The sequence below is a fragment of the Balaenoptera physalus genome (genome assembly GCF_965194825.1).
Source record: "Balaenoptera physalus genome assembly, chromosome: 4".
Taxonomy (NCBI): Eukaryota; Metazoa; Chordata; class Mammalia; order Artiodactyla; family Balaenopteridae; genus Balaenoptera; species Balaenoptera physalus.
In genome coordinates, this window is record NC_138891.1 from 141,685,291 (window position 1) to 141,698,198 (window position 12,908).

The 12,908-nt window shown below is 40.3% G+C and overlaps 1 protein-coding gene and 1 long non-coding RNA gene across 3 annotated transcripts in view; one reads left to right on the top strand and one right to left on the bottom strand.

Moving 5' to 3' along the window:
* Positions 1-5,969, top strand: part of LOC309659300 — a 119,741-nt gene extending 113,772 nt beyond the window's left edge. The window contains exon 3 of the long non-coding RNA XR_014262728.1: positions 3,585-5,969. This is a non-coding gene — a long non-coding RNA (uncharacterized lncRNA). The remainder of the gene's footprint in view (positions 1-3,584) is intronic.
* DSCAM (DS cell adhesion molecule) overlaps positions 1-12,908 on the bottom strand; it is a gene marked incomplete at its 5' end in the record, with an annotated part of 741,397 nt that overhangs the window by 318,926 nt on the left and 409,563 nt on the right. For both annotated transcript variants that reach the window (XM_082458757.1, XM_082458758.1), the window contains one exon: positions 2,793-2,939. In XM_082458757.1, the coding sequence (XP_082314883.1) occupies positions 2,793-2,939 (147 nt within the window). The remainder of the gene's footprint in view (positions 1-2,792; positions 2,940-12,908) is intronic.

Genomic DNA, 12,908 nt, shown 5'->3' on the forward strand with positions numbered 1-12,908 from the left:
TGTCATCAATGTGCTTTTTCTTTTGTCATCCTATTGCATCTGTTTCAGCTTCAGGAGGAGTTTGGAGTCATTAAAAACCTTGTTACTAACATGCCCCCCGCCATGATCCAAACCCCATGTGTACATTTTTAAATGAATTTAAATCTAATTTAAAATAAAATTAATTTCTCTTTGCCTTCAAAGCTTAGAACTCTAGAACAATAATCCGCACTCAGTGTCTATGTTCTCGTCTTCTAGCACTGACAATCTCCTCCCTCAACTACTTTATTAAAATGTCTGTGACCAAAAAGTCTTAAGCGTAATTCACCACACGCAGCAGACTCTCTTATGAGCCTTTTGATTATGTGTGACTCTGTTGACTTCTCCCTTCTTGCAAATACCACCTTTAACCCCAAACGTTCAATCCTATTCCCTCTCTTCTGCTGGCATCTGAGTGTATGGCATTCCTTCACTAGATTCTGCTCTGATGCTCCTCACTTAGCTGCACAAATGCTCACGAGGCGACCTCATGGACGCTCATCACTTCCATGGTGACCCAGTGCTAATGAGTCCTGCTGACTATTTTTGAAACATCAGCAAAACATGCTTAAAAAAAAAAAAATTTAAAATAAATAAATAAATAACCTTGGGATTAAGAAAAGCAAATTTGCCTTTCCCACTCTGAGAGTTAAATATGAAAATCAGTACTTACTGATTTAGAGTAGAGATAAACAAGTTTACCTTTTCAGGCTTCCTCTCTTTTTAGGTTTCTCTTTAGAGAAAAATGGGCTCCCAGATTATCATCACTTAATTCACGTTCTTTCGATGGAGAAATGTTTATTTGCGTCTTTTGCCAAGCTCCATCTCATACCCAGATACATGCCACCCCCAGAGACTGCTCCTTTCTTATCTCAATATTGTCATAAAGAAGTTCCTCTTCAATGCAAACAAGACCTTTCCTAGGATATTCTGAACATGTAGACCATTGTGCTGTCATTAAAGCTACCATGGAATAGATGACAGATGCCATCCATTTTCTAATTCATTTTCTCTACATTTTTGAAAAAAGTGAGCATAGTTTTACTGTAATGATTATTCTCGCCCTTAAAAGAGGCAACAAGACATAACTATAATACAAGGGATAAAGTATCAATTGACATGAAAAAGAACAGGTAAAAAAAAAAAGTATTTTCAAGTTCAGAGGAAAAATCAATTAATTATGACTTATGTTTGTTCTACACCTGAAAAGACAGGTGGGCTTTGGCTATTTTAAGGATGTGAATGTGGAAGAGGAATCCAGATAGAACATTATCAAGGGCAGTAAGTGGGTGTTCAGGTGACATTGTTTTAATTACCCCAACGTTTAAAAACTTCCTGTCACGTCTCTCGCACAAAACATCATGACAAATAAAATAGATATTCACTGCATGGATCGATTTTACATTCTAAAGCTACAAGGGCGAAGGTCAGATATTTTGCACTTGATTTCTAATACCAAGATGGTCATTTCACGCTTCTAAACTGCTGCATGAAGTGCTAATGCGTCCCCGTGTGAATGGATTGCTGATTTGTTTGACAGATGGGCCAAGAGCAAGCCAACTGTAAAGATTCTGCAAAGGGTCAATATTTTCTCAAAGTATAAATGCCATTAAAAAAAGGCACAAAACGGACATATTTATCAGAGTGGAATAAACTTGCTTTGGGGTTTTCTTCATTCAAGAATAATTCTGGAAGGAGTTAAGAGAGTGTGATTATTTCTTTAACTTTAGACGTGGATAATTTCCCCACTATGGTTAGACATGATACAGGGAACAAGTTGGCACCAGGGACCGGTTTCATGGAAGACAATTTTTCCACGGATTGGCAGGGGGGGTGGGGGGGGGATGGTTTAGGGATGATTCAAGCGCATTACATTTATGGTGCACTTTATTTCTATGATTATTACATTATAATATATAATGAAATAATTATACAACTCACCATAATGCAGACAGGAGGCGGAGCTCAGGTGGTAACATGAGCAATGGGGAGCAGCTGTAAATACAGATGAAGCTTCGCTCGCTCGCCTGCCGCTCACCTCCTGCTGTGTGGCCCGGTTCCTAACAGGGGCTGGGGATCCCTGTTCTATAGGACCCTGCCCTGCTTCCCCTAGATCTGTGCAGGGTAGGAGGCATCATGGTGCTGGTTGGTATTGCCAATGACATAACATGCAAATAACAGGGCAAGGAGGCATTGTCAGCAAAACAGAAATCATATTGGGTCAAAGGAATTTGGAGCTTTATAAAAGGTGAAATTATTTCACTTGAAATATCCATATTTGCATTGTACTGTATTGGTATTGGTTTAAAAATCCTTAAATTGCTGGGCTTCCCTGGTGGCGCAGTGGTTGAGAATCTGCCTGCCAATGCAGGGGACACGGGTTCGAGCCCTGGTCTGGGAAGATCCCACATGCTGCGGAGCAACTAGGCCCATGAGCCACAACTACTGAGCCTGCGCGTCTGGAGCTTGTGCTCCGCAACAAGAGAGGCCGCGACAGTGAGAGGCCCGCGCACCGCGATGAAGAGTGGCCCCCGCTTGCCGCAGCTAGAGAAAGCCCTCACACAGACACGAAGACCCAACACAGCCAAAAATAAATAAATAAATAAATAAATTTATAAAAAAAACCCAAAACCTTAAATTGCTAAAATATTTTGGGGAAAAAAAATGAAGGCTTCATTTTGTTCATGAATTCCACAATTTTGGTTGAGTCATCCCAGAGCACTAACAAAGGAAGACGGAGATAAATACAAAACACAGTGTTGATGAATTTTTACCTGATACAAAAAGTCTAGCGCTGTTACTCTGCCTTGTCTCCCCGGTGTATCTGTGCCGTGTGATACAGCGGTAGTTATACAATCCATCTTCATTCTGTACATCTTTAATATACAAGGCTCCCGTGGAGGTGATGAGAAATCTAGATCCTGAAATCAAAGAAAATGATTACCCCATTAAAAGAGAACAGAAGCAACCCACTTATATAAACAAAGTCATTGAATAGTTTTTCTTCACCTGAAGGAAACTCATGTGAAGGAAAATAAAAGGTGTGTGTTTGTATGTGTGTGTTACTTTAAGGGCCTGAGATATATTAATTCTTCAACTATCCTAAATTAAGAGTTTTTAGTAAGTATGCTACCCAATAAATATATACTTGTAAAGCCTACTCTCGTGAATTAATTTTTTAGGTCATGTATTTATTTAACAGCAACAAAGTAGGCATATAATTAGTATGTAACTAATTTAGCATATTTTCTTTGATCATCACTTTTCTCTAGAATGTGACAAATTAAAGGAGTATTAACTTTCTTTTGTAAATTTCCACCTCATGTAAATATAAACTTTTGTCTCAGCTTGAAATATTTCAGTAGACACACAAAAGTGTTAGACTATAGAGCAATAATACATTCCACAATCTTCCCAGGAAAGACTGTCTTATTTCCTCAATAATAACCAACACTTACCTCTATATTCTAAGACAAAGATCAGTTCCTCCTATCTTCAGTGTTTTAGAGAACACTGCTATTTCCTAATTACTACTCAAATTATTGACAATAACATCTTCACCTCAGGGAGAAAAAAGCCATACCCAGCTGTTCCTCCTTCATATCAGCACAGGACAAAAAATGTGTTCTCCGTGACCTGTGATTTTCGCCTATACAACTCTATTTGTACAGAAATGGTCAACATTAAGAGATCAAGCATCAGTGCTGCTTGAAGAAGAATAAAGATGATTTTTCCTTTGAAAATGTAAATATTTAAAGATAATTTTTCACTGTTCAATTATAATCTGATGATACACCAAATAAAAGCTAAGGAGTAAATTGCAAGGTGAGTTGTTGCACCTACATGGTAGTGACTCAAGACACTTTCTACCACTGTTAGAGTCTTTCCTATGGAATATTTCTGCGTCTGATGCAATTCTACTTAAAAGATAATGGTTTTGTCTCTTTGGGAAAAGACTAAAATGCCAAAAATTCACCTTCTTTTAAACTGTTTTCCTTAGGTTCATTTGAAACTGCCTTGGGTTTATTTTAATCAGAATTTGCCAGGAATCTTGACTTCATTAATTTTAGGTCTCAAATATTGAAGTTGAGCCAAGCCTTGGTTATTTCTTATATTTTATTCATAGGGGTGGGATATGGAGGGTGGGAGGGAGATGCAAGAGGGAGGGGCCATGGGGATACATGTATACATACAGCTGATTCACTTTGTTATAGAGCAGAAACTAATACAACATTGTAAAGCAACTATACTCCAATAAAGACGTTAAAATTTTTTTAATAAAATATGGGCTTCCTTGGTGGCACAGTGATTAAGAATCCACCTGCCAATGCAGGGGACACGGGTTCGAGCCCTGGCCCAGGAAGATCCCACATGCCGCAGAGAAACTAAGCCCATGAGCCACAACTACTGAGCCCGTGTGCTGCAACTACTGAAGCCTGCACGCCTAGAGCCCGTGCTCCACAACAAGAGAAGCCACCAGTGAGAAGCCCGTGCATCACAAGGAAGAGTAGCCCCCGCTCGCCACAACTAGAGAAAGCCTGCGTGCAGCAACGAAGATGCAACACATTTTATTTTTAAATAAATAAAAATAATTTTTTAAAAAAATCTTAAAAAAATTAAAAAAATAAAAATGGCTTATTACTTCTTATGCAATATGAAAGCAATTCCATGGACATGAATAAGAAAAAAATCATAAAACAAATACTGATCTAACATAAGCTTTCCAAAAGAACACCAACTAACTACAAAAGGAGGATAAAATATCTTTAAGTAATAAATTTACGTTTTAAACAACTGCATTAGTTACTTATTTTAAAATATGCTATACATATGCTAAATATTAGAATAGCTGAAAAAGCAAATGTTGTTATGTTCTAGATATTTTTGCTTTATCTTCCCCCTAAAAAAAGCAACTAAAAATACCACTTGTCATATTTCATCACATGCCAAGCATTTCTTGCCAGTATATAATGCGTATAATTGAAACGTTTTTTCTTTCAATATATTTTGCATACTTACATAATGCTTTCATAACCAGTTCCTTTAAAGTACAGAGTGATAGACAGAAAAGAGGGGCGAAAAAGATACTGTATTAACTCCTGTCACCTCTCTAACACAGAGTCTTCTCATTGGAATTGACAGGGCATCAGCAGAGGCTAAATGTAAGGAAAAGCATCATGTGCACGGCTCTCAGAGCGCCGAGAGATGCTCAGGGCTGCGGCAGCAGCCTGCACTCATTACTCCGCTGATTCCTGAGAGGGCTCTGGTCTCCAGGCACATTTAATTTGATCACTCACTTTGCTCCTGGAATATCTGACTTCTTTTTACCCACTTAGCATGCTAAATAAGACTCTCTTAAGACACGTTGTTTCAGAAAAACAGGAACCCTGTCTGAAACATTTTCTGAAATATTCACAGGAAAGAGAGAAGGAGGTGACTGAATTCCTGGGCTAATTTGAACCATCTCTGTCTAACCCTTTATTTCTCGTTAAAACACATCCCCAAACTGATCAGTATTTTAAAATTTAAAATAAGGATGAAGAATAGAAGCCTTTGATTAGGACAGGGCTGCGAAGACCCAAGGTTCAGTCTGAACTCCCGAGACACGTGGAACCCTCAGGACAGTGAGGGACAGCACAGTCGCTAGAACGCCAGGCTTCACGGTGACAAAGAATCTTCTCATCCACCCCCTTGCTTGCCACTGCACCCCGCTTCCTGTCTTACAACACCAGAGGGTTTTGTATCATATGGAATAAATGGGTTTGTTCACAGCCTTAAATGAAACTGAAGAACGTGCTTCTGTTAAAATAGGCAAATATTAAAATACAAAATATTAATAGCAATAAACTGCACACACACACAAACTGTCTCTTTCTCTCTCACACACACACACATATGCACACGCACACACACAGACATATACATATGCACCCTTTACTACTCAGAACTGTCTGATAATATACAACTGTGCAAAGTCAAAATTCTATAGGTAACTTTATTTCCCTTGGAAAACTATCAGCACTTTAGGTGGAAACATTACTAAAATACAGTAGATACTTTTTGTCATGTTAAACACATTGCAAATCAGTCAGTTAACAATAGTGAGTGATTTCTGGATTCACGGCGTTGATTATTGAGCCATGCTGCTCAGTTATTAGAGGGATGTCTCAGAAGCTATCTTGGCTTCTCAACATGCACTAAATGGTCCAGGAATTCAAGCCCCTGGTTCTGTCTTTAATAGTTTTATCTGTTCCCTCCGTTACTACCAGGCTATTAGCTGTTACTTCTCTCTGCTGTCAGTATCCCTGTGGACACACACCCAATGTGATGCCTTCGGTATGCTGAGAGGTAGAAACTAGACATACCAAAGCTGTTAGAAGTTTGCATAAACTAAGAGAAAATGGGTATCAAGTGACTGCTGGCGTGGTTCTCCAATGTTCGTCAACATGAGCTGGTATGTTAATGCCACTGAAGTAAACCCACAGCTTGGTACCAGTTCAGCCAGCCTGGCTAAGCTCAGCACAGGGACTAGTGGGATATTTCTATCTAGAAACATAAAACTACCAAAGAAAATGGGGCATCTGCATGATTCGGAATGTTGTTGGAACACTCAGGGTGGACGTCCTACAGCCACATTCCTCCTGTCATGGTGCTGAGCAGTGAACACATAGAGCATGGCAGGTCCTGAGGCTCAGGCACAATGCCTTTTGGGTTTCTGACCAGCGTCAGAGGCAGAGAAATAGCAACAGTTCTAGAAATCCATTTTGCCAAACTATGAGTAGTCAACTGCAGACAGCAGGCATGCGTGTCCTCCTGAAGGGAGCGTGTGGGAGCTGATTCTAGGAGGTGCCATGTGTTCTGGGTGAACAGGAAACCAGAGCTGAGAGGTACATCAATTCACTGGGCCAGCACTGTCCTGGGTTCCGGGAACCCAAAAAGGAATGAGACACAGCCTCTGCCTTCAGGGAGCTTACAGTCTAAACAGATTTGAGTCTCAGGGTTAGAGACATGGCATCAGGTAAGAAAACAGGATGGGAGGGAAGAGGCTGGATTATAATCTGGGAAGAGGCTTATCTTCATCCGGATGAAGGGAAACATCATTACCGAGGGAGGAAAAACTGATATTTATCACCAAACCTGTACTCATCCTTGGGTATTACTCTGATACAAATAATTAGCTGTACATGTCCCCTTTATTAACCTGCTTGCTCAATCTACTCTGCTATTTTTTTTTCCTGTTCTTATAAAGTATCGAGTTAAAAGCTCTTTCCCTGGTACCAAGTGTAACAAGCTCACCCACCTGGAGAGATTCCTCACTGTGGAAGAAAAAAAAATCTGAGTTTGGGAATCCAATGGATATGAACTCCAAACCTGTCAATGTCACTATGTGTGACCTCCGATGAGACATGCAACCTCTTTAACCTTTGGATTGTTCATCTGTGAAGAAGAGATGATGAGTCACGTCCTCTTCGTTCTACTGCTGGAGACGAGGTTAATGCATAGAGGCCCTCTAACAGAGAGCCATGCATTAAAATGGTAGTTCTGGAAGTCAATGGCATGTGTGTTACTCAGCTGACCTGCTAAGAGAAGCCAGTCAACAGGAGTACCTAGTGCTGCCCAAGGCCATTGGGCCTGCCTGAGCCCATGTCCACTTACATAGTGGGGCTCACTTCTAACTCTTCATGGCTGTGCTTCCTGATGTGAAGCAATCTCATGTGCTAGAAAAAGCACCAAAGTGGAAATAACAATGGTGAGTTTGACATCAGAATTCTGCCACTTGGAGCTGTGTCACCACAGGCAAAATATTTCCCGATCCTCTCTGGGCCAGTGTCACACAACAGAGCACTAACAGGGGTAGAAAGATATAAACGAGGCCCAGAGAGGGCCTTTATACGCCCTTTCTGTGGGGCTGTTGGGGTAGGAGGCTATGCAGACACTGTCTTCAGAAAACCTTTCTGCAGTAGAAAGGGATTAGATAGAAATTAGGTAGATAGATAGAGAGATAGATAGATAGAGAGACAGATAGATGATAGGTAGATAGATGATAGGTAGGTAGACAGATAGCTAGATAAAGAGTAGATAGATAAATGATAGATGATAGGTAGGTAGGTAGATAGATAGATAGATAGATAATAGATAGGTAGATAGATAGATAGATCTGGAGTAGATGGAAACTCAGAGACCTCCTCTATCATCATAATGATATTATTTGACTAATAATATCCCCTGGCATGTTTGTCAGTATCTGAACGTAAGATACATATTCTGAAGTTTTCCAAATTAATCATTCTTCACCCCTCAACAGAATGTCCTTCTGTTCCTGTTTCTAAAATATATCCTGAATGATCCACTTCCCTCTCCGCACACCACCAAGGTCTAAGGATCCCAGTCTTTTAACAAACTGTCTCCACTCCTGCTCCCCTTCAGCCCACATGCCACCCAACCTCCATGCAGACCGTTCCGTGTCTTGATGGAGTCCCGCTAGATCCAATTATTCATGGTGGCTCAACGGTTTAGGTCTAGGTCTGGCCCTATCATTCACGCACTCTCTCCCTCTTCCACTCTGCCTCGGCCACACTGCTCTTCTCCTAATTGCTCCACCTGAAGGGCCCTGAGCCCAGACCTCTACCTGGCGGGCTCCTTTCCATCATTCTGGCCTCAGTTCCTAAAGCAACTTTCCGGCAATGTCAACATGAACCACATCCACGGTCACTCATGCTCAGAGCACTTGACTGTATTATGTCTACATGCAGTCATCTCAGGTGTGTTGCAGATTGCTTTAACATTTCTGTTCTCCAACCAGAACAGCAGGAACTTGAATTGTCTTGACCCACTTTTCATCTCCATAACACAGAGCAGTGTTTGGCTGTGCTTCCTGAAAATATTTGTTCAAGAGATGGGTGGATGAAACCCATCTATCATTATTTATATACAAAATGTCTCTTCTTAAGTCTGGGTAAAAAGAAAGAAAGCTAAAATTCCTCTTTTTAGATTTCAACATGAAACTTCCTTATGTATAACACATAGAAACAGTATTTCCCCCCTAGGAATGACTGTAATGTATTCTTATATGAAAATGAGCATATTTGCAGATTTGGATGTTAATTATTCTTTCATAATGCTCTCTGGCTTTTTCCTGTACAGCTAGGCTGTTAGATCTTCAATACAGACAATATTATTTTCAGGAAGATTTTAAAGCATATTTGATTTTTCATTTAGTCAGAAATATATCTTCTTAGGGGTTTTTTTGCTATTGCAATCTCAGCTGAGTTAATAGTAATTAAAAGAACAGATGGTTCTTCTAATAAGATGCCAAATGGTAGCACAACACAATGAAACTTTTATCAGCTGTGCCTGCTGCCTCCAATTGACATCTATGCTGTGTAATGAAACAGAGCTTTCTCCCGAGCAGTTTTCATATCAGTTTCTGAGAGAAACACAAGTATAAAATCCAAGTTCTAAGTATACAGTGCTAGAAATGAGATGAGCCTCTGCATGAATATCTTATATTTCTTTATTTTGAAAGTTAAATTAGCATTAACTGAAACAGAAGTAGAAATAGAAAAAATATATATATATAAAATACATATATATGTACATATATAATCTATGATAACTTTAAAGTTAGCTATTTCTCTTAATTCAGATGTAGATTGGAATGGAATTCAACTCATTCCAATGGTTCTGAGTTGTGTCTCTTCTGTGATGTGATGGGTGGGTGCCAGGCCATAACTAGATGCAGGCTTGACGGAACTATAGATATTTCTTGAGCAATTGAGTGGCCTGAGAAAAAATTATGGTTTAACAAAATTATGTTGAAAGCCTCATATACGAAAGAGAAAGGAGTAGGCCCTTAAGGTAAGACATCTAACCAGTTGTTATGGGTTGAAATGTGTTCCCTCCAAAATTCATCAGTAGAGTCCTAACCCCCAGGACCTCAGAATGTGACCTTATTTGGAAACAGGGTCACTGCAGATGTCATTAGTTAAGATGGAGTCAGCCTGGAGTAGGGTGGGCCCTAACCCCGGAGTAAGGTGGGCCCTAACCCCGTGGAACGGTTGTCCTTAAATAAAGGAGAAATGTGGACACAGAGACATCCGGCTATGAATCCTAATCCTAATCAGAGCCAGTAGGTCTTCTGTGTTCAGTGAGCCACCGTTGCTCTAAATGTTACATGTTTTGACCCATTTAGTTCTTGCAATGACCCAAGAAGGCAGGTACTGTTATTATTCCCATTTTTACAGATGAGAAAAGTGAGGACCAAGGTGAAGTGACTGCCTGTGTTCACAGAACTAGAAGCATCCCAGCAAGCACAATTCCCTGATGATGGGGCTGGGAGGCCACACGCTCACCCACTGCACTCCCTGACCTGGTCACGGCCGGAGCATGAGCAGGAAGGCCTGGGCTGAGTGCAGGAACAGCTGTAGGGGAACAGAAGTGACTTGCACAGAAACGTATTTAAACAAAGGATCAACACAACTTGGCTGGGGAGAGGATCACACCAAGTACTGAGTCTGAGGACTGACGGGATTGTGGTAGCAGTGACGGAGTAGAGAAGTTGGGTGAGGCTGTCTCTTTCTCAGGGAAGACAAGAGTTCAGTCCTGGACATGCTGGGTGACTTGGCATGGATGATACAGTGGAGTTGGAGACAGCTTTGGGAACCAAATTACACATGTCGAGGAGCCCTTCATGGGAACTGATGCCCAGGAGCCTCTGGGGAGGGAAGTAAGGGAAGAAGGTCAGCAAAAGACAGCAAGAGAGGAGGACGGAGACCCAGGAGGGCATGGAGTGGTGGGCAGGGGTAGGAGAGCACTTCCGGAAAGGATAATGCAAACATCTCAGTTCTGTGTCTTCCTATCGGGATAACTGAGGATACAAATGTAGCTGAACAGAGCCTCAGTTTCCTTATCTGTACAATGGGGCAATATTATCTTCCTGGAAATATTGTGATATTAAATAAGAATGTCTATGTAAGTTCCTGCTAGAGAAAAGCACTTTAGAATAGCTGTAATCTTCAATAAAATATAATGGTAAAATATCCACCTTGCTAGATCAGCAAAAATATTAAATCTCTAGCTACGAACAGCTAGTACTATATAAAATGAATTCAAAGAACACTACAAGTCATTACCAAAGGGGATAAGGGGAGACCTGGATAAATGTGGGGAGGTATATCAAATTCCAGGATTAGACAACTTGAAATTGTAAAAACATCAATTTTTCCACAAATGAAATTATATTTTAACTGATTCAGGATCAGAATTTACGTAGAACTTTACCAAATCAATGCAGATTAAAACAAGGTGGTATTACGTTTCACCCAGGAAATTAGAAAAAATTAAAATATTTGCTAATATGTAGTCTTGACAAGAGTGTGGGGAAATGAACACCCACGGGTAGGAGTGCAAATTGGTGAGGCCTTTTGCTTTCTGGTGGGCAATCTGCTGGCATCCTTAAATTGTAAGGATCGCATATATTCTGATCCAGTTTGTCCTCTTCAAAGACTCTATCCTAGGGAACACTCACACATGTGCACACGTCAGCGTACACCCAAAATGTGCACTGCAGCATTGCTTAAAAAATGAAAAATGGAAAACAAACCTAAATGCCAATCAAGGGCAAATAGATTAATGCATGAGGGTACAGCCATACTATGCAGCCATTTAAAAGACAGTAAGGTAAATCTATGTATAATCCATGGAAAGATCTCCAAGACATAACATAGAGTAATTACAGAACATTATATAATGTTATGTACAAAAGACAATGAATGTGTGTTTGTGTTGGGGGGTAGTAAATTTGTGTATGTAAATGAAAAGATATCCACCAAAATGTTAACTGTAGTTGCTTCACTTCTGAGGCCATGACTGGATTAGGAGAAGGGAAGAAGGGGGGACTTACATGTTTTATTTCATAGTATCATGTCTTTGAATATCTTAAAAGAAGACTCTCTTAGTGTCCTACTTGTGCAGTTGAAATTTGTTTTGAAGAAGGTATCAGTCAGTGGTGAGCTTAGAGACAGGATGCAGCGGGTGTAGACCAAACTCATGTGAGCAGCACGACAGAGGGGAAGGAGAGAAACCTAGGATAGTATTTATGTTGGGAGTAAATGTGTCAAAAGATGGTCTTCTGTTTGTTTGGTTTTCAGCCTGATCACATATGGGCACATGCTTAAAAGCAGGAGGGGAGGCTTTCCATACTTTTCCTGGTCTTTGTAATCTTCCCACTCCAGACACCTAACCCCAAAGTCTACTCCACTATATAGAGGATCTCCTGATCGTCCTGAACTACTGTGTGACACACGACTTCACACCTAAGTGCATTCAGTCTAATTGGTCATGTATGTGTTAGCCTCACCCAGGTGATGGCAACATCTTCGAAGACAAGGCGATCCCCATGTTTGCCTTACTTACCTGCTTCCCCCCCCCACCCACCCTGCAAATGCTGAATTAAATGCCTGATGACATCCATACTTTGAATTCTCCCCCAAAATAGGCTCTGTACACTAAGGCATCGTACTGTTAGGGCCTGCTATGTTTATGTAAGTATCAACACATCAAGATATCAAAGTATCAAGTATCAAGAGAAAGAGAAATATTGCATGATATCACTCACATGCAGAATCTAAAAAAATGATACAAATGAACTTATTTACAAAATAGTAACAGACTCACAGACTTAGAGAATGAATTTATGGTTACCAGGGGCGAAGGCTTGGGGGGAGAGATAGTCAGAGAGTTTGGGATTGACATGTACACACTGCTGTATTTAAAATAGATAACCAACAAGGACCTACTGTATAGCACAGGGAACTCTGCTCAATATTCTTTAACAACTTAATTGGGAAAAGAATTTGAAAGAGAATGGATACATGTATATGTATAACTGA